We start from the raw sequence: 27,726 nt of genomic DNA on the forward strand, positions 1-27,726 counted from the left end.
GCAGGAGAGGACTCTTTAAAGTAGAGACACTACATACTGATATACACCTGAACATCAGCTGGAGAGGACTCTGAGGGATACAGCGTTTAAAGGTGCCAGCTCTGCCACAGAGCTATAGACTGCCTTTTATTATTATTATTATTATTTTCAATTATTCTCCAGTTGCATTGTCATGGAGCAAAACTAGAAATACCCCCATGCGATATTATGCTTCCACCAACCAATAAAGATGCAGTTTATCATCCATGTCTGTGCAAAATGTCATCACTTCATGTTTTCATCCTGTAAGACTGTGCGTGAAATTGTGAAGAAATGCCCTGCAGGTGTTCCTGAGATATCACTGACAGACGGACGTGTACGGAAAACCCAACTAAATAGAAACTGCAGACACAGTTATTTCCAGGCACAGTTATAACAGCAGGGAAACTGTATTTTACGTGATCATGTATTCCACTTGTCTCTGTGAACAGTTCAACTAAAGCACCAATATGTCTGGATAATGAGCAATGATTATATTTTAAACCAAGAAATCAATTTTTTCCAAGATCAAATGAACAGAAACATTTAATTATTGAAGCAAAATGCCCTTTTATTGTCGAAAGAAGTGCATAGACAACATTATTTTTCACTTTTCAATGAACAACGTGTTTGTTATGACAGCAATTAACGTTGGTGTTGATTATACAGAGACATTAATTAAAAAATATTAGCTTACTGCAGAGAATTTGCTAGTTTCCAGTTAGATTATTTATTTATATTTAATTAGAGGCTTTTAGAAATGAAAACCAGCCGGATGGATGTGTTGTGACCCACAGGTTTTATCTTTTAGTAGTCACAGAGTTTAGTCCCTTTGTTTTTTATTGTGTGTCTATTTCTGTTTTGTACGTATGTGCTCAGACAGCTAAATATGAGAACAGAGTAAAAACAGAGTGTGTAGTAATTCATTCAGAAAAAAACATTTATAATATTTATTAAACAGGTTGATTTGGTTGATTTGCTCAGTTTTGAGCGACTGGCTTCGAATCCAAAGGGTCGCCGGTTCAAGTCCCGATCGGACCAATTACAAAGTCAGTTGCCTCCTGACGTTTCTTTGAGCAAGGCATCAAACTATGACACCCCTCCACTCATGCGTGTGTGTGCGTGTGCGTGTGCGTGTGCGTGTGTGTGTGTGTGTGTGTGTGTGTGTGTGATGTAATGTAAATAACACCAGAGGGAACATTTTATGAATAAAGTGCATCTTAATTAGATTGACTTTCTTCAGAACTGTTACATTTCTGTCACATTTACACGTCTTAAGGCCTGGATATCAGAAAGGCTTCCAGGTGAAGTGACAGACAGACAGACAGACAGACACAGACAGACACATACACACACACACACACACACACACACACCCTCATTTTGGAGATTGTTTTGCAGCAGCATGTTTCCAAGGCATCGCACATGAATTAACAATACAATCACAAATTAAATAAACATCAAATGTACATACAGTGGAGGAAATAAATATTTGATCCCTTGCAGATTTTGTAAGTTTGCCAACAATAATACTTATTTCCCACAGTTTAATGAAAATTAACTTGTATCTTTTATATACTGTCAATTTCTGGATTTTCTTTTTGATATTCTCACCGTTAAAATAAACCTACCATTCAAATGACAGACTGTTCATTTCTTTGTAAGTGGGCAAACTTACAAAATCTAAAAGGCATCAAACACTTATTTCCTTGCATATCAACAGTGATGTGTATTAAACAGGGAAATGTCCTTGTTTCTGGCAAGTCTGGACTTAAATTTAAACGTTTAGCATCCTCAAATGCAGACCTAAATATTAAGAATGCAAAGAATCCTGCAGGACAACCAAACTGCAGGTGGTCTTCGCTCCCTGGGGTTTAATGTAACACACACACACACACACACACACACACACACACACACACACACACACACACACACACACACACACACACACACACACACACACACACACACACACACACACACACACACACACACGCCTCACACACGCCTCACACCCCTCACAGCCAGCCGTTGTTAGAGAAGTCTTTCCTCAGCGTCAGAGTCTCTTCCTGGCTCAGCGGCTGAAGAGGAGACCGACAGGCGCCGCCGTGGAAACCGAACCAGTCCATCGCCTGCTTGAGGGCGGGGACTCCCAACTTCCTGGTCACCTAGCAACACAGAGAGCCAATCAGTATCTATATATATATACACACACACACAGACACACACACCCCTCCACCTCCATCAGATACCTGCAGTGTTTTTCAAAGCTTTATCGATAAAGACAGAGTAATGTCAATGATGTGATGTAACGCTGCTCATGGGCACACTCTTTTTCTTCTGTGAGTTTAGTGCTGTTAGTAATGCTATTAAATGCTACTTCAGTCATTTCATATTTTTACTTCATAAAAATGTGATTTATTTAAAACACATCACACATAGTTTGTATGTGTGTTTGATTATTATTTGATTAGATTTTCGCTTTAAACCTTATTTTTTTGACTCATGTTTTTGTGGAGGTAAAACACAACAGAAAAAATCCAAATAATAGTAATAAATAAATAAAACGTTAACATAGTTACATTTCATTTAATTACAAGACAGTGATTTGCAGAGGTACTGTACACCTGCTGAGAGCGTGGCTTTTTAAAACGAGAGTCAGAAGAAGTGTGGCTGAATCTTTCATTACAACAAATCAGACCTTGTACATTTTTGAGACACGTATTAGACACTAAATACTGATATGAACCTGAACATGAGCAGAAAATGTTCTTTTTAAGATGTCAACCAGTGGCGAGCCGTCAGGGCCCTCTAAAATAATATTTAAAAACATTAAAAACAATTGTTTATTTTTTAATGTACTTTTTTAGTTATATTTTGTATTAGTTTTACCAAAATAACTTGATTTAATTGTATTTAAAATAACATTTACAAAGAAATAAATCCTTGGAATCTGCCTGTTCAGTTTTTGTTTGAATGTGAAGGGTTAAATGAAAGAAGCTTGTCTCTGCGAGGTGGAGAAAGGAGCTGAGTGGTGGTCCTGCTGTAAATTCACAGAGGGCCAGCTATAGTAACTGAACAAGAGAGTAATGTCAAATGACAGTACAATTGACCAATCATATCTTCCCTCTAAAAGGGTGGGTTTTATCATCGCGGACTTTATGACAAGTTCCGCCCGCTGTGAAGTTTTTCTTGTTTCCATAGCAACAACAACTTCCTGTCAACAGCATAAACTCGCCTTCAAAATAAAAGAATGCCAAATTACACTTAAGACATACAATTGCAACGAAAGTAACAAACACAATGCAATATCCTTTTCAATTTCAAAGAACATACATTGGGTTATTTACAGGTGTTGTTTTGTGTGGTAGAGGGTCGCTTTCATTGATGCGTTTTGCACCCCGGGCCGTTGTTTTGATATTCCGTTGAAGTATACGCTGTGACATAATACCTCTTTTTTTATTTTATTTTTTTAGGGAAGGGGGGGGGGGGGGGATCAGAGGGCCTAAGTATAAAAGTCATGGCTCGCCACTGGTGTCAACAACACCCGCAATGGGACTAATGAAGGATTTCTGATCAAATTACACCTGTTTATTATTCATTATCCATATTTTGCTTCCTGCCATGTATCACTTCTTTATATTTGAGTGAAGTTTAATGCAATGTAATGAATTATACAGTATGAGTAGTTACTATGGCTGCTACTTCAATACTGACTATAACACCACAGTTAATAAGGGATTATGTGCAATACACACTTCTTACACACTACAGTTGTCACTCACCTCATTATTTTTTATATTTACCTCGTTTTTATAATATTTGTTACCATGGATGTGTACATTTCTTTAATTAACAAGTACTTGTGTCTTTATATATAGTTGACTCTTTTAATGTAACACTGTAGATCTCCCCGCTGCGTGACAGATGAAGGATTTCTGATTTATGGATGTCTGCTGCAGCGTGAGGAGGTGTTTGCGTGGTGGATTGATGCGGTTAGGGCAGTGACATTTAACACACCCCAACACACACATCTACCTCAACACACACACACATCTGTAGCCTGAAGCAGATTATTCAGTGGCGTCTCCTCACACATCTCAACTTTCACACTCAACTTTGTGCTGTTGCTAAGAGCCAGCCTTTGTCTTATTATTCTTTAGTTTCTTATATTGTAGACGTTTACTCGTGGACCTACACTAAAACACACATTTTGGTCTTGAAGTTAACTGTTTCTACCTGCTTGTTCTGTGTCTCGAAAACGTACAAGTTCTGATTTGTTTTAAATAAAGATTCAGCCACACTTCGTTTTAAAAAGCCAGTCTCAGCAGGTCAACTTTTCAAATTGTGTAACGTTTATTTCAACTGGTCACTTTGTTCGTAGTTCTCACCTTTTTTCAATAGGACTTAATTATAATAAAATAATATAATGAAATAAGTTATTAACTACACTTAAGTACAAGGTAGTATCAGCAATTGTACATAGTAGGCTACTTGTATTAACAAGGGTTAATAACTTCGCTCCCTGGGGTTTAATGCAACCTGTGAGATTACTCTGGACCCAGTTTTAGCTCAGATTCATGTGACTAACGCTCCAGTCTGTCGCTGTGTGTGAGAGTTTCCTCTGTGTGGCGGCAGATGAAGCGTGCAGTGAGCAGCAGATGGTACTCACGGCGGCGTTGGGCTCGATGAGGCGCTGCTGCAGGACTCTGGCTTCCTGCCAGCGCCCCGACACACACAGACGCTCCAACTCACACACCTCGCGGCCCAGCACGTTGGCCAGCGCACACACTCCGCCAACCGCACCTACACACACACACACACACACACACACACACACACACACACACACACCAGACACACACACACACACACACACACACACACACAAACCAGACACACACACACACACACACACACACACACACACACACACACACACACACACACACACACACACACACACACAAACCAGACACACACACACACACACACACACACACACACACACACACACACACACACACACACACCAGACACAGATGAATAATTAATATAGCCTACAGCTTCGAAAAAGGTTAAAACCTTTGCAAAATCATTCGTGTTTTGAACTAAGACATTTCAAAGGGTGAAAGTAGGATTGCAGCAGAAAAAAACTCTTCAGCCTCACTTTAAACTATATAGACATAATATACATTCATCCCATTAACCTTAATTCATTTACAGGTGGTCGTCAACAAGTTAATAAGCAGTGAGGACAGCGACGAGAGAAAACTTGACCTATCAACATTAAATCCCTCCGACTTGATGCAAAGTCCTCTCACAGGGATTTTGAGGAGCCATATTTCTGCAGACACACCTGGTGCAGCGTTAAGGTTTGGACACAACCAAGTGATAACATGATGTTTTATATACATGCTCACTTGAAGGAAGTAGCCTAATAAATCACATTTCATCCTCTCGCAGCGTGCAACCACTCAACACAGCTCTGAGTATGTTTAGAATATTGAATACTCCATCCACCAATCACACACAGGGCGCTGAAACATTCATCACAACGGAGAACAAGAACCACTAGAGTTTCCATTTCTTCAACCATCAGAGAACTCCTGCAGCTGGAGCTTCCACATGTGGGAGATAAGAGGGAGCAGAAAGGATGTTTTCTAACTGGATTGAAGTCCTCCTCAAATAAAGCCATCCATCACTGCCCTGGTTTTACAGCTCTGTTGTCAACAGGCAGACTTAAGTGATTCACTGACAGCAGATTTAGAGAGAGAAGTCCAGCATTTCATCCCTCCGTCTTCCTCTTCCCCGACACATCAGCAGGCAGAGTGTGATGTCGGGTTTTTATTTACAGAGCTCGATACACATACATTTTCCAAGGCAGCAAGATATCATGGCCTTTCAGAGTGACATCTCCTTTTGAGCGTCTGGTGGAGGAGAGGAGCTTCACTCAGCCTCCGCCCGTGGCCTTGGAGTTGTTGTTGTTGTTGTTGTTGTTGTTGTGTATTCACTGCTGATGGGCGGATGTTTTCTGTCTGATTTATGTTTCTGTGGCTGAATTCGCTCACGTCTCACGGCTGACAGCGGATTAGCCAACGCTGCGACTGATAGGCGGCTGCAGGGCGACTGACAGCTCGTGGAAAGAGACGAAAGAGGGCTAAACATTGCCCTTATGCGTAAAATCTTCGTCACTTCTACGTACAAATATGTTGACTATTTTTAAAATCTATCTGTGAAAGCCTCGGGGCGACTGACAGCTGGTGGAGAGAAACACTAAATACTGGACATTAACGCTGACTAAGTTATTATAATTGTAGTCAATAACACTTTTACTATCACTTCCAAGCAGAGTCCTGCACGGGTCTGATTTTCAAGACCCGCTCCCGCCCCGCACCCGCGACGTGCAATACCGAACCCGCCCCGCTACCCGTACATATTGCCAATTAGTTCCGCAACCCGACCCGACCCGCCGGCACAAGATCCGCAACCCGACCCGCACCCGCATATATATGAGCAGTTAAAAAATGGCAATTATCAACACAAGCAGTTGCATATTTGTCTCAAAAAGCGTGGGATGTTGGTTATTCTCTGCTTCTAGGATGACACCAAAAGCCTCCCTGACGTTGGATTTCGCTCTCGAGGAAGTGTTTTTGAAAATGCTGTATTCTCCGTAGAGAGCTTCACCTCAGCCATTTCAAATGTGGCGCGCTCAGAAGCAGATTGATTCGCTGCAGGGGTTATGATTATGCGCGGTCCCGCGGGAGAGAGGTCTGAGGATTTAAACATTAAACTAAATTATTATTATTTAAATATATTTATTATACAACACCCGCGACCCGACCCGCATCATCTTTGTTTTACCCAGAACCGAACCCGGAAAAAAGCGTCTGAAAAAATACCACCCGCAAATCACCTTTTTTGCGGTACCCGACCCGATGCAGGACTCTGCTTCCAAGAACAAATATATTGACTGCTTTTGATTGTTGGTTCAATTAAGGAACCTTTTGATTGTTGGTTCAATTAAGGAACCTTTTGATTGTTGGTTCAATTAAGGAACCTTTTGATTGTTGGTTCAATTTAGGAACCTTTTGATTGTTGGTTCAATTAAGGAACCTTTTTTATTGTTGGTTCAATTAAGGAACCTTTTGATTGTTGGTTCAATTAAGGGACCTTTTTTATTGTTGGTTCAATTAAGGAACCTTTTGATTGTTGGTTCAATTAAGGAACCTTTTTTATTGTTGGTTCAATTAAGGAACCTTTTGATTGTTGGTTCAATTAAGGAACCTTTTTTATTGTTGGTTCAATTAAGGAACCTTTTGATTGTTTAAGTTTTTAGTTTGGATTTATCACATGGGGACATTTAAGGGAACAGTTGTACATTGGATGAACTACATTTTGTGGTTTTCCTGTGAGTTACATTCTGTAGGGATTCATTATTAGAAACTTTGGTGCAAGTCCCGCCCCTTAGTCTATCATGTACTATGTATGTGTTGTAGCGCCAGCCAATAGAAGCGCACGTGTTATATAGTGATGTCACTATGTTCTGGAAGTAAACAAACGAGTCCAATGGAGGAGTTTCAGGCGGGGAGAAAAACTCCCTCTGGAGGAAACAGAGATGTTAGCCTTTGCAGACCATTTACATGCACTAAAACCTATATACTAGCAAACATAAAACACATGCTTTTTTAAACAATTTCTTGCATAATGACCACAATAACACAAATGTTTTCTGTCAGAAAACCAAAAGCACTGTGAGAGATTTCTTCCCTTCTTTTGATCATCATATAAAAGAACAATCAAATGTCTGCTGCTTTTGAAACTTCCATGAAAACCCGTAGATGAGAGTGACTCTTTTTTTCGTGAGGCTCTACAAGGTGTCGACTGACTAATAGACGACCGGACCCTTTCAGAATTCAGGTGTTAAAATCGGACTTCAAAACTTGAACACGCACACAGACTCCGTGGTAACACATTAGTATTTCAATCGCTGGGTGTTACTTTGCTCAGCCTTAGCTGTGTCAGTCTCACACACACTGCCAATTACTGCCATATTTCAGTTATGGGGATCAGAACAGAGAGCAAAGATCAGAGAGAAGTGTGTGTGTGTGTGTGTGTGTGTGTGTGTGTGTGTGTGTGTGTGTGTGTGTGTGTGTGTGTGTGTGTGTGTGTGTGTGTGTGTGTGTGTGTGTGTGTGTGTGTGTGTGTGTGTGTGTGTGTGTGTGTGTGTGTGTGTGTGTGTGTGTGTGTGTGTGTTTGTGTGTAGAGGGTGAACATGACTCATTAGGTTTCTGAGCTTCATATTGATGGCGATCCCCTAACGTGTTATCTAATCCGGGTTTACAGGACACGGTACGTGGCCGGCATGTCGAGAAGCAGAAGACGTGACTTCAAATTGCTGCTGCGCAAGGTTGCTCGTGTTTTATGATTCAGTGCAACTTCAAATAAAAGATCACATGCTTTCCCACAGGATGAGAAACCACTATGGGCTGATAACAAGTGCAGCATTAAGTTTCCCTTAAATCCTAAAAGTTGGCGATTTGGATTTATTTGAAAAAGGCTTTTAATGTGAAATGGTCTTGAGAACAGGTACATACAATTACCGTAATTTTCGGACTATAAGCCGCGCCTTTTTTCCCATTTCTCGACGCTGCGGCTTATATAACGGTGCGGCTAATCTATGGATTTTACAGCTAACGGCCACTAGGGGACCTCCTAAATCTATGGATTTTTACAGCTAACGGCCACTAGGGGACCTCCTAAATCTATGGATTTTACAGGTTACAGTCCACCACCTTTAAGCGGCGGGCTCCAGCAGGAAAAGCTGGGGGCCGGAAAAGAGTGAGACAGGCAGCGCGCTAAAGTAAAAGTGGAACCGAGAGTGGTACGAGAGACAGAACGAGAGCAAGACAGACAGACATTACGAGAGCGAGACAGTTTGTCCCCGTACCACTGGTTGAAAACCACTGCTGTAGATCGCTGCTGGTACGTGCGCTGGGAGCGCACCTTATAGTCCGAAAATTACGGTAGTTATATTCTGTTTGGTTGCTTCAGAGGGGTTGCTGGATCAAACACTTAAGAAATGTGTGTCTCCACTGCTTCCAGTCTGAGATTATGGTATGGGTGTAACATTCAGACGTAAAAGAACAAAGGTTCTGTCTTCAACTTGTATTGGAATAAGGTTTGCATAGATGTGGATGAGCGTAGAAGCAATAATCTATCTGGCATTGCACTACTGAAATCTGAGCTGAAACTAAAGATTGCTTCCATTGTCTTTTCATCTGTTGATTATGTTTGTTCTAAAAAGTGGCAGAAAAAAGTAAAAACAATGACCATCCCATTTGCTCAAAGTCTCAGGGGATGTCTATACATGTCTTGTTTCGTCAGTCCAAGCCCAAATATTCACTTTAATATGATATGAAACAGAGAAAAGCAGGAAATATCCACATCACATTAATCAAATGCTTTTTGCAGCTCTAGGGCACATCCAACCATTTGGAAGCAGCAGTTTGCAAATGGTCCTAATCAGTATTTTGATTGTAGCGTTACGGGCCAGAAGAGTGTTTTCGTGAGGTCGCAATGAACCTAATGACCCCTGAGATCAAAGCAGTGTTTCTTGGACCTATGAGGATGTTAGGGACGTATTTTAAGATATTTCTTCCTGACTTTTCTAGAACATTGCGTTCACGAGAATGGGACGGATGGATGGACGTCACCCCGAAAAAATAAAGAGGACATGTTTGGGACATTTAGCCTGTGAAACTACATGAAGTGACACCAAGGGCTTATGGGTAGAAAGAGGTGGATATTAACCGGCGACTACGCACTTTCGTGGGGACGAGCATTCATCAGAACATCGAATAATACGAGATATTTGTGAATTATGTGGATTCATGTAACACAGGACTCGAAAGGAAAGATATACAAAGACAACAGAGTCAAAAGAGATCAAAAGGGAACAAACAGTGAGGAAGGCTAGCATCTCCTCCCTGTGAGGATCAACAGCTTCGTTAGTCCTCATTTAGCTTCTTACCGACACAATAGGCGGCCATGAGGAACCCTGCTGAGCCCGCCAGCACCTGGAAATCCTGCGATTTGGTTTTGTGAACAATCAGGCCGATCCTTGAGATCTGAGGAAGTGAGAAAGAAACGAGAGAAGAAGGTTTACAAATAAGGAGTGTTTTATGTCATCCCTCCTCCGTGCTGTCAGGGAACATACCTGCTGTACTTATTTTATAAATCCCCGGAGACGCTGTCACAAGAGACAAATCTAACATCTGACAGGCTAAACAAATCGCTCAAATCGACTCTTAACATGCTGGAGGTTTTGGGAGGAGGGGATAATTCAAGAGCCCAAAGACGAGGAGAAGAAGAAGAAGAAGAAGAAGAAGAAGAAGAGAGACAAGTCCCAAGTGAGAAATAAAAAGGAATCACCTTCAAAAGGGAGGGGGGGGAGGGGGACGGGGAAAGGCTCATGAATAATTGATAAGCTCCCTATTTTGTTTTGCCTCTTTTAATTCTCTTTTGTCAATCCGGATGTGAAGCGCAGAATCCGAATAAACCTGAACTGTTCAAAGGGAGACGAACACAGGAAACTGAAACTCCGCAGGGAAAAGCATCAGCTCCGGTTTGAGTCTCCATCACGGTTTCACGGTCTATTTTTACCCGCCGACTGTCAATCAGTTTCCCCATATCAGTCATTTCAAACACGCAGGACTGTAATTGATCAGTCAGTCAATCAGGTTATAGGAGCTCCTGCTGCTCTGCTGAGGGTTTCAGCACTCTGGCTATTTCGATACGGCTTCCTGGTGAGAAAAATAACATTGAGAGAAACACTCTTTACGTTGCACTGTGTGACTTACAGAGAGAACAAAAGGGAATTTAACCCTCTGCTGAAGATTGTGGTCTTGTGCCAATGTATCAGTCCAAACATGTACTTTCTATACCCTTTTCTCTCAGTTTTGTATCTATCTTAATTATGTTTGTGACCTCAGGGCATCAATGTGGAATATGTGTGTAGAAACACAGAGAAAAATCTGATTTCAGAGTTTAAATATCATAAACATGTATGTGCTTTTAAGGTAGGGACACACCAAGCTGACACCAAAGAACACGTCCCGTTGCACTGGAACACACCGCAAAGACTTCAGCCAACGGCCAAGTAGCACGTATGAACTGCGCATGCATGAGTGGCAATAACTCTCCTTACCAGCAGGAGGCGGTAGTGTGTATTCGTCATTCAAAAGAGGCAACAACCGGAAGAAAGACTGCATGATACACCGAGAGAAGAAGAACAGACTGCGTGATAGAAACAAACAGAAAGACCCGACGGTGCGGGACAAACCAATCTGAGTAGGGCGACAGGACGCTCATCGTCGGCCTGACATCTATCGACGGCCATAATCGGCTTGGTGTGTCCGGGGCTTAATTCTATTAAAATAAATGGAGTCTTTGTTTTAATGACTTGGCTTTATGGATGGTACTGTCAGTCTCCTGGTCCTCTAACTGTGATCTAACTTGAATATCTCAAGAACTATTGGATAGATTGCCGTGAAGTTTATTACATGGAATTAGTCATGGTTCCCAGAGGATGAGTCCAGCCGATTTCCATGATGATGTGACTTCAATAGCACCATTATGCTGTTCATATGTCTGTCTTTAAATGTAAAATATCTCAACAACTATTCAATGGATTGTCATGTAGTTGAGTATAGTCAGTCATGGTCCCCAGAGGATGGATCTTACTGATATCACAAATCTTCTGACTATTCCTCCATCTCCACCAGGGTTCAAATGTGTGTTTCATGTAAAATATCTCAACAGTTGTTATATATAGATTTCCATTTGGTTCAGTACAGACAGTCATGGTCCCCAGAGGATGATACCACCTCATTTGTGATCACCGGACTTTTCCTCTATGCTGTTCGAATTTGCGCTTTCGTGAAATCACATCTCAACAACTGTTGGAAAGTTTGCCGTAACATTCATGTTCCCTTTGGGATGAACTGTAATCATCAGGTTGATGAACACTATTCTGAAATGGGCCATTTTGCATAACGATTGCTTATCATTTTGGTACTTTAAGTTCATTTTGAGGCCAATACTGTTGGAGTTTTCCCGAAGACTTTTACATTTAACAGAGTATTTATACGCTGTGGTATTGCAACTTTTACTTAAGTAAACGATAGAAGTACAATACTTCTCCCTATATATATATTATACGTTATCAAAGATGCACAAAGAATCATTGGAAGAATAAGCTATGCCGATTATAAAACCTGGTTGTCCCATGAGGCAAGAAAATGAAATGTTTTTAATTATGCGTTATGTATTCGGGGGACTCTGAAACACTATGTCTTTGATGAATCTCCACCTCCCTTGCTTGCACGTGTCGCTTCTGGCTACATATCTTCTTATCTCATTGGTTTCCCTTCAGAAAGGTTGACAGCAGCAGAGGTTAAAGTTGAAATAACCTGAGCGCTGTGCACGGCGAAATTGATCTCAAAGGAAAACTACGGCACTGATCATGTGTGGGTTTAACCAAGCGGCCAAATATTAGTGCACAATATTGCTTTGAGACAAAACATGAAAACGTACTGTTTAGGAATACACGGTTGATATACAAATCAAATATATATCTAAAGTTTACCAAAAAACATGTTTCTTTCACAAGTTATTTCAACTTTAACGTCAATTTGCAGCTGTAATCTCTTCAGACGTTTTGCAGTGATAAACAGAAGATTGTAATTATTACACCTGACAGATGATAATTGTTTGCAATAAAGAGACGGGTTTATTTTGGTCGGTGTGTAAAGGTGATAATGGATTCAGACATCAGGCACATGCAGGAGGTGCACAGATTTAAAGTAAAAAAACAAGATATTAGTAGAAAAGAGTGGGTAGGAGGAATCATGAGACGAGAGCAGGTGAAACTGTCGTGTTTCTTATAAGAGTAGCACATAACTATAACTATAGATTGAATATCTCCAGTTTGACTTGTTTGCCTTTAGAAACTTCCAATTGTATTACTGGATGACAAATGTCTGAAGCAGGATTCAGCTGATTGTTTTCACCCACAGTTTGTCTCGTTGATTTATTCACAAATGACCAGTCTGTCAGATGTGACTGCATCTCTTTTTCTATACATCGTCAACATCAAAATATCTCGCTGCTGCACAGAGAGAATAAAAACACCAACGGCTGAGCCAAAAATAGAAGCCCAGGGAACCTCAAACACATCTATCTCTTCGTGATGTGTCTTCAGATGGTCGGTTTTTTTCAAAAGCTGTGCTGCTGTTTGATCATCTAACAAATCAAAAACAGCTATAGGAATACCCCGCACACCTCATTATAAGTGTCGGAAAGTTACTTTTTAAAGAGGCCCTATTATGCTTTTGGGGTTTTCCGTTTCCTGTGGTGTGTTGGAAAGGTGTGTTTGCATGTATACGGTCTGCAAAGGCTTGAAGTCCGAGGGAAAGGGAGTTTCTCAAACAAAAATCACTGGTAATTTGCTGCAATGGCATGTTTGGTCGGAGTCATGTTCAGCATGTAATTCTGCACAATCAGTGGAAACAGCAGTGTATGTATTGTGTTGATTTAAGCAGCCTATTTCCAGTAAAGCAGAAAGGAAAGTGGTGCCTGACGGAGATCCCAAAAGTAAAGAGTGTACTTTTATCCTTCAGGCTTGATTTGCGGGAGGGAAAAAAAGTAGTTTGCTCCTGTCGAGCCCTTAATACCTTTTCGTCTGTGTGGGAAGTGTTTGCAAGAAGTTTTGAAATGGATTTCTGATTTTGGAAATAACATGTTTGTCCACTCGCTGGGAGACAGCAGCGTGGGAGTAGTTCAGACTCAGAGCGGAGGGTGGGCGGGAGGAGGCCACACGCAGAAAACAAGAGGTGAGGGGTCAATTTGAGGAAGGCAGACAAGTGGAATACGATTATTCTGAATATGAAGGGCAAACAGATTTACCTCCGTCGGCAAACTCCTGCTATTTGGCCGATTACTTGTGTAAGAAAGTCTTAATTCTTTACCTTTCGTGGTCTTAGCTGGAGTACGATCTTGTAATATTTGGGCCAAAGTACATTTGAAAGGAGGTTTTTACGCACTGCTTGTGTTTTTGTGAGTGATCAGTAATGCAGCACGATCTGAGCTTCTGTAAAAACTGCATTAAATATGTTAGCACATTAAACAGACTGTAGATCAGACGCAGATGTAAAACACTTCCTACACCTGGCCCGACGACCTGCTGAGTCATTAGAACTCGCAGATTTCACATGACGGCAGATGGTGTTTGAGGTGCATAAGTAAAACGTATCCGCAAATATAATATCAAATTCCGCAGATTAAAAAAAAGTTGAAAAAGGCCGAAGAGGGGTTTGATGTAGCAAGTCATACATTTGAAAGGTCACCTATTGAGCAAAATCCACTTCTTCACGTCTCTTCTACCTCAACAGGTTTCCTTTTGTTCAAATAAACCATATACAAACAAATTGAAAAAGACAATAGATCAGGATCTCCTTAGACAGTAAAATAAAGCGTGTCTTACGTCTCCTCCGCTGTCTTTGAGCCCGTGGATGTTGGGGTGTTCAGACAGCGTCACCACGGCGTCCAGCGGCAGGTCCAGCCCGGTGTTTGCAGGAACGCTGTACAGGACCACCGGCACCGGGCTGCAGTCCGCCACCTGCAGGGGGGAGAACAGGTTAGAAACCCAGACTGCCACCTCCTATACCTCAATCTCTGCTTTATTCCAGTAAACACCTCTCTACAGCTCGCTTAAAACAACTAGTGGGTAGATTTCTAAGCATGTTTCCTAAAATATCACCTTTATACGTACGACATATCAAACCCAGAACCTCCCTACGGTCCAGACATCCGGAGGTCGTAGCAGCACGGGGTAGGGTGGAGGAAGCACGCCTCAACTTTGAGCGTGAACCAACCTTGGAGAGACGTGGGCTACTGAACGAAGCCAAACAGTTTCTCTTCAGTGCCTACGACACCATCAAAGGGGAGGAACTGATGGAGAGTGTGCAAAGAGTGCAGGCAGCGCAAGGTGAAAGGCATTATGGGGAGGCCTGGAGGGTCATCAATGAGATGACTGGGCGGAAGAGGACTAAGGAGGGACAGGTTGAGGAACACAGCCCCGAGGAGAGGGTGACGACCTGGTTCAACCACTTCCAAAGCCTGCTGGGCACAACAGCGGATAGAGCTGAGGAAAGTATACCAGCTTTCCTCCAGAACCTGCCCATCGACGATGGTCCCTTCACAGCCGGGGCGAAGTCCACAGTGAGAGAGGGCAAAAGTGCTGGGCCGGATGGCATACCCCCGGAGGTCCTAAAGTACTGTGATCTCGATGACCTCATCCTAGACTTTTGCAACCTCGCTCTACTGCACAACATGCAGCCTGATATATGGTCTCTCTCCAACATCATCCCGGTGCCTAAAGCTGGAGACCTCTCAAAGCCAGACAACTACCGAGGCATCAGCCTGACATGTATCACCGCAAAGGTTTACAACCGGATGATACTGAACAGGATACGGCACGCCATCGACCCTCACCTGAGGGAGAACCAGAATGGCTTTCGAGAGGGGAGAACCACCGCAGCCCAGATCTTGGCGCTAAGGAGAATGATCGAGGAGGTGAAAAAGGATAACCTGACTGCTGTACTGTGCTTCATCGACTTCAAAAAGGTATTTGACTCGATCCACAGAAGCACAATGGTGAAGATCCTTGAGGCCTACGGTATCCCTCCCAATCTACTCCGGGCAATAGAGACCATGTACGCAGGAACAAGGGCCAGGGTGGTGACCCCAGATGGCAACAGCGAGGAGTTTGACATCCTGGCTGAGGTAATGCAGGGGGACACCCTGGCCCCCTTCCTCTTCATCACGGTCCTGGATTACGCGCTCAGGAAGGCCATCAGTGGACGAGAGCAGGATCTTGGCTTCGCTCTAACACCAAGGAGGTCGAGACGACACCCTACAGTAGTCCTGACAGACCTGGACTATGCGGACGACATGAGCCTGCTCTCCGACAGAGTGGAGCAAGCACAGGAACTCCTGAACAGAGTGGAGTCAGAGTGTGCCAAGGTTGGCCTTAGGCTAAACGCCAAGAACACTGAGGTTATCACCTATAACGTCTGACCGGAACATCCATCAATCAATCAATCAATCAATGTTTATTTATATAGCCCAATATCACAAATGTTACATTTGTCTCAGTGGACTTCACAGTTTGTACAGAATATCAGTATGACAATACGACACCCTCTGTCCTTAGACCCTCACATCGTACAAGGAAACACTTCCAGAGAAAACCCCACAGTTTAAAGGGAAAAATGGGAGAAACCTCAGGGAGAGCAACAGAGGAGGGATCCCTCTCCCAGGACGGACAGACGTGCAATAGATGCCGTGTGTAAATTGAAAAGATAATACATTTGCAACATAGGTAGTCCAAATGTTTTGAAATGCATGTGTGTATAATAGGAAGATGAATCCACGAGGATATCCATCCAGGACTTATGATCCAGGACCACAGCCACGACTCAAGATCCAGGACTCGCAATCCATGACACAGGACCGCAGGATCATCCATGACTCCGGATCCCGGCGTATATAGACACCAAAAAGAAAGAAATTTGGGGAAGCTGGGTTAATCGGAACATGAGAGTACACAGGTATAGACAGAGAGAAGGAAGAAGTAAGATGTCCCCCGACAAACTAAGCCTATATCAGCAAAACTAGGGGCTGAATCTAATCAGCCCTAACTATAAGCTTTATCAAAAAGGAAGGTCTTAAGCGCACTCTTAAAAACGGATAGGGTGTCTGCCGTCCGAACACAAACTGGAAGCTGATTCCACAAAAGTGGAGCTTGATAAGAAAAGGCTCTGGCTCCCATTCTACTTTTAGAGACTCAAGGAACAACCAACAACCCTGCATTCTTGGAACGCAATGCCCTAGTAGGACAGTAGGGTATAATGAGTTCTTTAAGGTAAGATGGCGCCTGCCCATTAAGGGCTTTGTAGGCGAGAAGAAGAATTTTAAATTCTATCCTGTGTTCTATAGGGAGCCAGTGTAAGGCAGCCAGAACAGGAGTAATGTGGTCCCTTTTCCTAACTCTGGTTAGTACACGAGCTGCAGCATTTTGAATCAGCTGAAGCGACTTGACTGACTTCTTGGTACACCCTGATAATAAGGAGTTACAATAATCCAGCCTTGAAGTAATAAATGCATGGACTAGTTTCTCTGCATCGTTTTGAGGCAAGATATGCCTGATTTTTGCAATGTTACGTAGATGGAAGTAGGCGGTCCTTGAAATGGATTTTATGTGGGCGTTAAAGGATAAATCCTGATCAAATATAACACCAAGATTCCTTACAGTCTCAATGGAGGCCAAATTAATGCCATCCATAGTTAATATATCTTTAGATAATTTGTTTCGTAGATTCTTCGGGCCAAGTACAATAACTTCAGTTTTGGTCGTGTCCACCTCTGACAACAACAGAAGGCACTGTGCTTAAAGAAGTCAAGGACTTGGGCTCATGGGTCAACTCAACTGAGCAAGATCTTAAGGTGAGGAAGGCACTTGCATGGAGGGCCCTGAACGGCATGACCGGTGTATGGAACTCCAACCTCCCCCGTCAAATCAAACTCAGCTTCTTCTATGCAACGGTAGAGTCTGTTCTCCTCTATGGCAGTGAATGCTGGACCCTGAAGCCAACCCTGCAAAAGTCTCTAGACGGATGCTACACCAGAATGTTGCGAGCAGTACTTAACATCAGCAAGAGTGTACATTTAACCAACAACATCCTGTACGAGGGAATACCAAGGGTGAGCGAGAAAATTGCAGCCAGGAGAATGAGACTAGCAGGACATTGCCAAAGGCATCAAGAGCTGCCAGCCGGCAAATTGGTGCTGTGGGAACCAACACACGGGCATCGGTCACGAGGACGTCCCGCACAAACGTACGTGGACGTACTCAAGAACGACGCAGGAGCACAAAGTACTAATGAACTGGCCAGATGTATGGAGAACCGGGATGACTGGAAGCGACGATGGAGGGCTCGTCTGAGGACGACCTAGAGAGAGAGATATCCGTACGATCATATAAGAGAAATCAGCAACCAAGGTGACCCCCCCCCCTTATCACCTGAATATCCTCCTAGAGCACCATTGAGTTCTTTGTAACCAAATCTCTCTCAGAGGGCCGTGGGGAGGGGCTCCTTATTTTCATCTAAAGTAACAGACAGAGAATCAGCACTTTGGAAACAGGGTTGAAACAGAGGGGATTATGGGTAATGCTGCAATGATCTGTTTGGTGTTTCAGCCAATCAGAGACAGGCTCTGTATATATCTGAGACCTGTGATATATTGATGAAAAACAGTATGATAGGGGACCTCTAAATCAACTTGTAGGTAGATTTGAAGGCATGTTTCCTAAAATGACACCTTTATCAGTGTTTGTTCTCATTAGGAGTCACGTACGACATATCCGTACGATCATATAAGCCTCTGGTAAAAACAAAAAATAATAATTATGAACGTGTGTGTGTGTTTGAATAATGATTGTGGGCACTACATTTAAGTATCATAAACGTGTGTTTCAACCTTAGTGCTTCAATATTCCAAGATCCTATGGAAAAATCCCATTGGCTTTTTGTGGAGGTGGCCCTTGTGATGCTACCTTCTGTAAAAGCATGTGTGTGTGAGAATGTGTGAGATGTGAGCTGACCTTAGTGAAGTGTTGGATCAGAGCACGGCTGTCCATCTTCCCCTTGTAGAAACACGGCGTTACAACCAGCACAACGTCAGCTCCGGCAGCCGCCATCTTCTCTGTGAGCTGGACCGTGGCTCTAGTGGCTGCACGAACAAAACAAAAAAAAATAGGGGAAATAACTTTATTATTCAGCTTTATAATTGGTCAACTGGGAATCACTGTGGTTAGTTAAAGTTTCCGACAGAACAAAGCAAGATAACATGTTGTTCTAATGTTTATAGATCTGTTAGAAGCAAGAACATGTTAGGTTTTCAGGCATCAAAAGACACTTTGTGCTCGTTTAATATTTTCTATTTGGCAGTATTTGCAGTTAAATAAATAAATCCTCATGGGTTTCCCTCTAATAAACCATCACATGTGCAGATACAACGGTTGGTAAATCATTAATGAGATGTTTTTTCACAAAAATCAATAAAGTCAGCAATTGGCAATGTGAATATATTGTTAATAAATGGCTTTCCGTCCTCATTTATCATTTCCCCAGGGGCTTTCTGGTCAGTCGGAGGGTTTTCATGATTAAAGGGGCCCTATAATGCTGATGTTCAGGTGTATATCAGTATGTAGTGTTTCTACTTTAAAGAGTCCTCTCCTGCTGATGTTCAGGTGTATATCAGTATGTAGTGTTTCTACTTTAAAGAGTCCTCTCCTGCTGATGTTCAGGTGTATATCAGTATGTAGTGCCTCTACTTTAAAGAGTCCTGTCCTGCTGATGTTCAGGTGTATATCAGTATGTAGTGTCTCTACTTTAAAGAGTCCTCTCCTGCTGATGTTCAGGTGTACATCAGTATGTAGTGTCTCTACTTTAAAGAGTCCTCTCCTGCTGATGTTCAGGTGTATATCAGTATGTAGTGTCTCTACTTTAAAGAGTCCTCTCCTGCTGATGTTCAGGTGTACATCAGTATGTAGTGTCTCTACTTTAAAGAGTCCTCTCCTGCTGATGTCCAGGTGTATATCAGTATGTAGTGTCTCTACTTTAAAGAGTCCTCTCCTGCTGATGTCCAGGTGTATATCAGTATGTAGTGTCTCTACTTTAAAGAGTCCTCTCCTGCTGATGTTCAGGTGTATATCAGTATGTAGTGTCTCTACTTTAAAGAGTCCTCTCCTGCTGATGTTCAGGTGTATGTAGTGTCTCTACTTTAAAGAGTCCTCTCCTGCTGATGTTCAGGTGTACATCAGTATGTAGTGTCTCTACTTTAAAGAGTCCTCTCCTGCTGATGTCCAGGTGTATATCAGTATGTAGTGTCTCTACTTTAAAGAGTCCTCTCCTGCTGATGTTCAGGTGTATATCAGTATGTAGTGTCTCTACTTTAAAGAGTCCTCTCCTGCTGATGTTCAGGTGTATATCAGTATGTAGTGTCTCTACTTTAAAGAGTCCTCTCCTGCTGATGTTCAGGTGTATATCAGTATGTAGTGTCTCTACTTTAAAGAGTCCTCTCCTGCTGATGTTCAGGTGTATATCAGTATGTAGTGTCTTTACTTTGACATGTCTCCATGCTTTAATGTTCAAAAAGCTCTTTATTGTTCTCATACTGCCTGTGCTGCAGCACCTCTTTTCACCCTCTGTCTGAAACCAGAGCCCAATCTGCTCTGATTGGTTAGTTGGCCAGCTCTGTTGTGATTGGTCAACCGCTTAGAAATAACCCGCCTCTTAGCCTATCACGTACAATGTGTTGGAGCACTAGCCAACAGGAGTACAGTGTGGCGCAGTGGGTTGTGCATTGGTGTTGGGATCAGGGGATCACAGGTTCAAACCCCACTGCAGTCAGCATGTCGTTGTGTCCCTGAGACACTTCACCCCAAATTGTTCACAGTATTGAGTATGTAAGGAATGTCTTTGGAATGTAATGTAAAGAAAACCTGATTTATTGATTTCTGCTTCATGTTATAGTTGTAACTCTATTTCCTGTTGTTATGTGTAAAATGTAAAATACAAACAAACAAACATCTGAAATACATTTTATTGAGACAGATTCCTCACAGAGTATAGCTCCTGGCTGCAGGAACATTTTATACTTTGCTATGGTGCACTAGATGAGTTGTCACACACACACACACACACACACACACACACACACACACACACACACACACACACACACACACACACACACACACACACACACACACACACACACACACACACACACACACACACACACACACACACACACACACACACACACACACACACACACACACACTTCATGGCAAAAGGGCACGACCCCGAGATGTTAGCTAACAGAAATACCTGGAAAATGTACTGCTTTAATAATTATTGAAGTGAGAGCCGGGTTTTTATATTGTTTGTGAATAAAGGAAGAAAAGGGAAGTAAAGGGACTGCAGAGCGAGGTAATTGACATGTCCTCGTCTCTCGGAGGGTTTGTTATTGAACTGAAAAGGAAATTAAACTGTAAACTGACTCCATTTTACTTCACTTATTAGTAGATAAGTATTTTGTTGAACATTTAAGCAGCTTTTCATTAGTTATTGTAGTTAAAGTTGTACATAAGATGGGTTGAGACTGAGAGCACACACACACACACACACACTTACACTCGCAGCCTGACCCAGCCATCAGCAGCTTGTCGTCGGGCAGAGATCGTCGGACGGTCCTCACCACCTCCACCCTCTCCTGCTCCGTCAGGTAGGGATACTCTCCGTTAGAGCCCTGGACCACCAGACCTGCAACAGAATCAGAACTCCTTTATCATATTCCATATTCTTTTATTTTTGATATACCTGTGTTATTTACGTTCTTGGGTTGATTTGATTTCTATACATTTTGTTTTTCATATTCTCATGTTTAATTTTTTGGGATTTGAGACCTTAAAGGTCCCATGTCATGCTTTTCCGGTTATTACCCGTCCCCTTGTGTGTTATGAAGGTTTTTCTGCATGTAAACGGTCTGCAGAGTCACAAACCCTCAAAGTACACCCTGTAGCGAGTAAAACTCTAACACAGAGAAGACCTGTCTATGCTGCCCCAGAACGCCGCGTTGGACATTTCTCTGTTTCTATTGTTTGCTTCCTGGGTATAGTGACGTATTTCGGGTATGGTGACGTAACGTAACGTAACGTAACGGCTCCGCAGATTGGTTCAAATGGACGTTACGTTTGGACCAATCCGCGGACTTCCTCACACACACACACACACTCGGTGGGACGTTGCGAGGCTCGCTGCTGCGAGGAGCGGGACACTGTGAGCCGGCTCACTGGTGTGGGGTCGGTGAGGCAGCGAGACACCGCGGAACTCAGCCTGAGCACACACACAAACTCCCAGCCAGGCTGCGGGTGTGTGTGTGTGTTCGGTAGGGCTGTCCCGAATACCATCTTCCGGGCTCCGGATATTCGATAGTAATCAGCAGCGAATATTCGAATATTCGGCCCGCGCGGGGGGGGGGGCGTAGTAATCAGCAGCGAACCGCTTCAACTCGTGTATTTCGGTTTATTCACGGCATTCATTTTGTTATTCTACAGCACGGGTGGGGAACCTTTTTCCTCTCAAGGGCCATTTCAATTTTTTCAATATCCTCCGAGGGCCGTACAAATGATTGACCTCTGCTTAAAAAGACTCAAATCACAGCCCATTCATTTGGCCTTTCTTTCATGCTGTGCAAAGAAAAGGCAACCTCTTAATCCAGATACTGTATCTCACCATGACTCGCGCATGCATGCACGTGCACGGTTGTGGCATGACCACCAAAACAGAAAGATAGGACACAAGATGTGTGCAAATGTATTTAGTATCCTATCCATGTGGACATGATTTAAGGGAGGACTCTAGGAGGTCCGGGGGCAAGCTTCCCCGGGAAGATTTGTTCTTAAATGTTGAAGTTAAAAGCATCAATCTGGTGCACTTTGAGAGCAACATTAGGAGATCTATACATCTCTCAACACCCAGATGAAACAGAACTGTAAGCAGATCTCTTTTTCTTTATGGATATTTTACAAATCACTCCCCTTTCAAACTGTATTCTTGTTTATTAATAACAACTTTTTTTTTATTGTCATATAGTATTTTATACCTGTTTACTTTATTCTCTTATTTTTGTATAGCTATGATCATATAAAGATGTGCCTTTACCTCACTGGTTGTAGAAGCTTCTTATATTCATTAGCATAGCTAGCTAACCAGATGCTAATAACAAGAAAGTTATTGACTGTATGATCAGTATGACAGATGAACAGATCGCCACTGGGCTTACAACTAAAGACACAGCCATGCAAAAACTGCGGCATGTGTACGGCTCCTTATGGATACTGCAATTTATGAAGTGCCAGAGCGGCGTTGTGGTGCTCTCCGTCAGCACTAAACCCCTGTCAGACAAGACACACACAACGTGATGACACGTTAGGCTTGTGTTGTGTTCAAGGACCCTGACCTTGGCCAGATAAAAACAGGCACTCGCTTGTTTAATTTTTTTGCGATCTAGATTTCTTTTTTCATCTGTTTATAAATTACCTCGAGGGCCGTACCAAATGGTCTCGCGTGTGAGGAGGTTCCTCACCCCTGTTCTACAGTATTGTTGTTTTATAGATATTTGTAAATGTAACCCAATTTGTGTTCTTTGAAATTGAAAAGGATATTGCATTGTGTTTGTTACTTTTGTTGCAGTTGTATATGTCTTAAGTGTAATTTGGCTTGGCTTCCTATTTTTTATGGTCATGCTTTTATTTTGAAGGAGAGGTAGCGCTGTTGACAGGAAGTTGTTGATTAACGGAGAAAAGTAATATCTACATATAAAGACGGAGAAAGTAAACAATAACGTTTATGGTTAAGTGTTAGCACCACCCGAACAAGCTCTTACGTTGATATTGGAGATTTCAATAAAAAATATTTTTGGAAAAAAAACAAAAAAACAAACAAAACGAATATCCGAATAACGAAATTGAAACCTGAATAGTACTCCAACGAACGAATATTCGGATATTCGAAAATTCGGGTACAGCCCTAGTGTTCGGGCTGGGTTTCGCTGTGTCTCGCTGCCTCGCAGACGGCCACTGGGCTCACAGGGAGGGGGGGCAAGAACTCCAACAAGCCGTTTAGGACAGATACTATACAAAGATGCTGTATGAGAAACTAATGTGAGTTTGGAACATTGAACAATGTGAATCTATTCTAGTAGACCTCAACAATGGAATTATGATCAGTAGAAATGGCCATGAAATGGGACCTTTAAATATGTTGTGACCCCTTGTTAAAGAAACTGTTCATCTAAATTGGAGTACTATTGGATGTAAAGGGGAATGTGAGAAATGAACTAACAAATAACAAGTAAAACTAAATAATTCCTTTATCTGGGTAAATGTACATTGTTAAAGCAAATTATAGATTGAGACGAAAAGTAACACATTATAAGATACAAGGAATCCACATAACACGTACACATTCAGGTAGATGAGTAAGTAGCAGAAGTATTTATAAGATAAAATAAGTATAACACGTAGAATTAAGTGTGATAACAGTATTAATTATATATATTGCACAGCTGACATACAGATTTTTGTTACAGTAATAGATGGTCGAACTAAGGAGTAGTTGCCAGGAGTAGTAATAATCTTAACTAGTAGTAACATAAGTGTTGTTGCACATAAGTGGCATCCATGTCTGGTTTGGGGTTATCTTGGTTGCTGATTGGCTAATGGTTACACAAGCCAAAAAAAACGTTATGACATCATCAAGTGGCCAAAATCTGATCAGCTCATTTTCAGACAGGTTTTTATATAAATGGATCAGGACAAAAAGAGAGAGAATCTTTGTTCCTGAAACTTTCAGTCTCTTTCCACAGAGGGGACACATGTTGATGTAGAAGAGACATGAAGAAGAGGATTTTGCATAATAGGTGACCTTTAAGGATCGTAGTAGTTGATAATAAATAACAGTAGTAGCAGTAGATATCACATAAAATTGAAGGTCATTTAGATACTGCACTTTCTGGAAAATTAGGCTATGTCTAAAGCACTGAACAAAGAGGAAGAGCAAAACTACAAGTGTTTCAATTTCAAAGTAGTCTACTGTTTATAAATCAATCAATCACACTTTATTTATAGAGTCATGTTCATACACTTGCACAAAGTGCTTCACAAACAACCAACAAGCTCCCAATCCACAGACAGAGCAACACATAACACAACTCAATAAATGCAGGTCTGAATAAAAAAAGCCACGTTGTGTTAGCGATAGAAATCCTCCAGATGGAGACAAATCAGCAGATTCTGCGTTTTTTCCTCCATGTTGAACTTTCTGCTCTCTGTCAGCTCCCTAAACTGATCCTGACAACCAGCTGACAACCAGAGAACAGCCCGCAGCTTCTTACTGATGGGTAACGAGTTTAAACAAAGACTAAAGTTGAATTCATGTTTTCCTAAAGTCTTTCATCTGAGTTTTACATTCACTGGATTACTGCTTCCTCACCGTTAGTCTTTGTACTTTGTCAAATTTGACATAACAGAGGCAAATACTTAAAGGTGGGGTAGGTAATTTTGGAGAAACCAGCTTGACTGCGCAAGACAAATCTGCCACTTCCTTACAGAGCCCCTCCTTCAACACACACGAACGCGCACATGACCAATGAGGGCACGAGATAAGTTTGTGCACATATGGAAGGCTGACAGGCAGGTAGGCCATCCAGTTACTTTAGCCGGGCCGGCTCAGATGATTGGTCGTGCTCTTCACAGCGCCACGGCTTCCACAGATTACATGTAGGCTATTTATGTATATTCATATCGGGATGTTAAGAGCATTCCATGGAATATAACAAAAAGTGTTTCTGAAATAAATTACATACCCCACCTTTAAGTGTAGGCTATCTGAGTTACACTGCAAAACTTGTTTAAAAAAGAAATGATGTAAGGACTCCAAAAGATGAGTTTTTGGTTAATACTATTCTCCTTCTAAATGTTAAATATATACAATGTGTGTGTGTGTGTGTGTGTGTGTGTGTGTGTGTGTGTGTGTGTGTGTGTGTGTGTGTGTGTGTGTGTGTGTGTGTGTGTGTGTGTGTGTGTGTGTGTGTGTGTGTGTGTGTGTGTGTGTGTTTCTTTACTTTAACAAAGACTTTGAATGATTGAAAATAGGAATGCAACAATATGTTTTAGAATGACTTACATAAAAAGCCCTATGTGTATGGACCATCCGGGTCTTTCTTAACGACCCCTGAACGCCTATTCAGATAACGTTTTAAAAAACAGCTTTTTAGAAACCTGACTTTTCTCTGTTATTTTTGCTCTCTGATACTTGGGCACAAAGGTGTCATTATGTGTTCATTATTGGTGGGGACATAGAGGTCAGAAGATTTTAAAACAGTTTTAACATATGCAATTGTAGGCAATGCGAGTAGACATTTTCAAAGATCAGATAAACAACAAGAAGCTATATCAAGAAATATTCAAAGGTTGCATAATGACTGCATAATAAACCTTGTACAGTTTATTTTTTGATTGGTTGGTTAACATGTCTTGGTGCAAGCTATTTGAAAATACCTTAAACAAAGTAATGAAGCAAAAGAACAAAACCAGCCATTCGAAAGAGTGTTGGGGAGTGGGGACATGTCCCGGGTCTGACCTCTGAACGGGATCTGTGCATACTTCTGCAGGTTCCCCTCCAGCCTCGGGTAGTCCACCTCCTCCTCTGCGGTGAAAGGGGTCGCAATGGGCGGATAGATCCCGCTCAGGTCCAGCCTGGTCCCGGCTGCCTGGCTCTGGGTTCTGGTTCCGGTTCTGGTCCCGGTCCACGCGGACAGCTGAGCTCTGCACAGCGGCCTCAGCTCTCTCAGCACCCGGACACACTGCATGTTGAGGCAGACACTGACCTGAGAGCAACTGGGACTGTGAGCAGCTGCTGCAGCGACCTGAGTTAATCTCTAACCTGCCTCTGTAAATATTGACCAGAATTTGGGTTTCTGAGCAACTTTTTGGAACTGACTCAACTGGACTTTAACCGTGCACGAGCAGATTTAATCGGACACGTGTATTGCGTAAAAGCTGCAGAGTTAGAAGGCAAAAGGCACTATTTACTGTTGATTTCACACTGTTAGCTGCTGTCACCTTTTTAAAAATGTTGTCATGAGACTAGAAGCAGCACAATGCTAGTAATGTAAAGTATATCCTGCAACACGTTGAAGCCCCGCCCACAGTAAGGGGTCATCAAACAAAAGCTTGTCCCAGCCAGGACACCAAACCACTGGTAGGAGAAGTACTCAGATATTTAAGAACAGGTACATTATACTGCAGTGTGAAAATACTCTGGCCCAAGTAACACAACTGCATTATACTGCATTGTATTACAAAATGTACTTAAAGGTAAACTGGTATGTTATTATCTGCTGTTTCTTTTACGTGAGTCTCCTCATCAGCCTCTCATAGCCTTTACACTGGTGCCACCATGTGGACATTAATTTAACTGCAGTCACATTTATTGAATAAATCACTGATACATCCACACTTCCTAAAGTGTTTAAGACTTTGCTTTACTCTGTATGAGATGCACTGAGCACATTTTACTGTTAACGTTTAAGTGACCATTTTTATTGTTTCAATAGCTTTCATGTAATGTGACGCAGTGACAAGGAAATCTATGCAGAATTGTGTTTGTACCCTGGACAAGTAGGACACACCTTTGTTATAGTGGATTTTAGTGCACCTTCTAATTAACATGAGTATTATGTTGATACCTCTGCTGTTTTTTATTTTTGTTAGAGTCTCATATTAATGAAGCATTGTATAACAACATGGGCAAGCAGGAAACAGCAGTTTCTATAGGATTGTTGTGCTTTTTTATTTCAAAATGAATGTTGTCATACCGTTTCTTATTGAAAAGCAGGTGTGTTGTATTCTTCCGGTGTATAAATACAATGCTGATTCATTGGGTCACGTGATATTGAAGCTATTGAAAATAAATGAGACTTCACCGAGAAACTGTCATTACAATATTA

The 27,726-nt window shown here is 42.1% G+C and overlaps 1 protein-coding gene across 1 annotated transcript; it reads right to left on the bottom strand.

Moving 5' to 3' along the window:
- Nucleotides 1-563: 563 nt before the first annotated feature.
- On the bottom strand, nucleotides 564-26,896 carry hoga1 (4-hydroxy-2-oxoglutarate aldolase 1). Its single transcript, XM_079681061.1, has 8 exons — nucleotides 26,358-26,896; nucleotides 21,348-21,476; nucleotides 18,749-18,876; nucleotides 14,567-14,701; nucleotides 10,055-10,151; nucleotides 4,694-4,827; nucleotides 2,021-2,189; nucleotides 564-1,947 (listed from the first exon to the last, which is right to left on the bottom strand). The coding sequence occupies exons 1-7, from the start codon at nucleotides 26,584-26,586 to the stop codon at nucleotides 2,040-2,042; spliced, it is 1,002 nt and encodes a 333-aa protein (XP_079537187.1). The 5' UTR covers nucleotides 26,587-26,896; the 3' UTR covers nucleotides 564-1,947; nucleotides 2,021-2,039.
- Nucleotides 26,897-27,726: the final 830 nt, after the last annotated feature.

Source organism: Notothenia rossii (assembly GCF_949606895.1).
Source record: "Notothenia rossii genome assembly, chromosome: 1".
NCBI classification, from domain to species: Eukaryota; Metazoa; Chordata; class Actinopteri; order Perciformes; family Nototheniidae; genus Notothenia; species Notothenia rossii.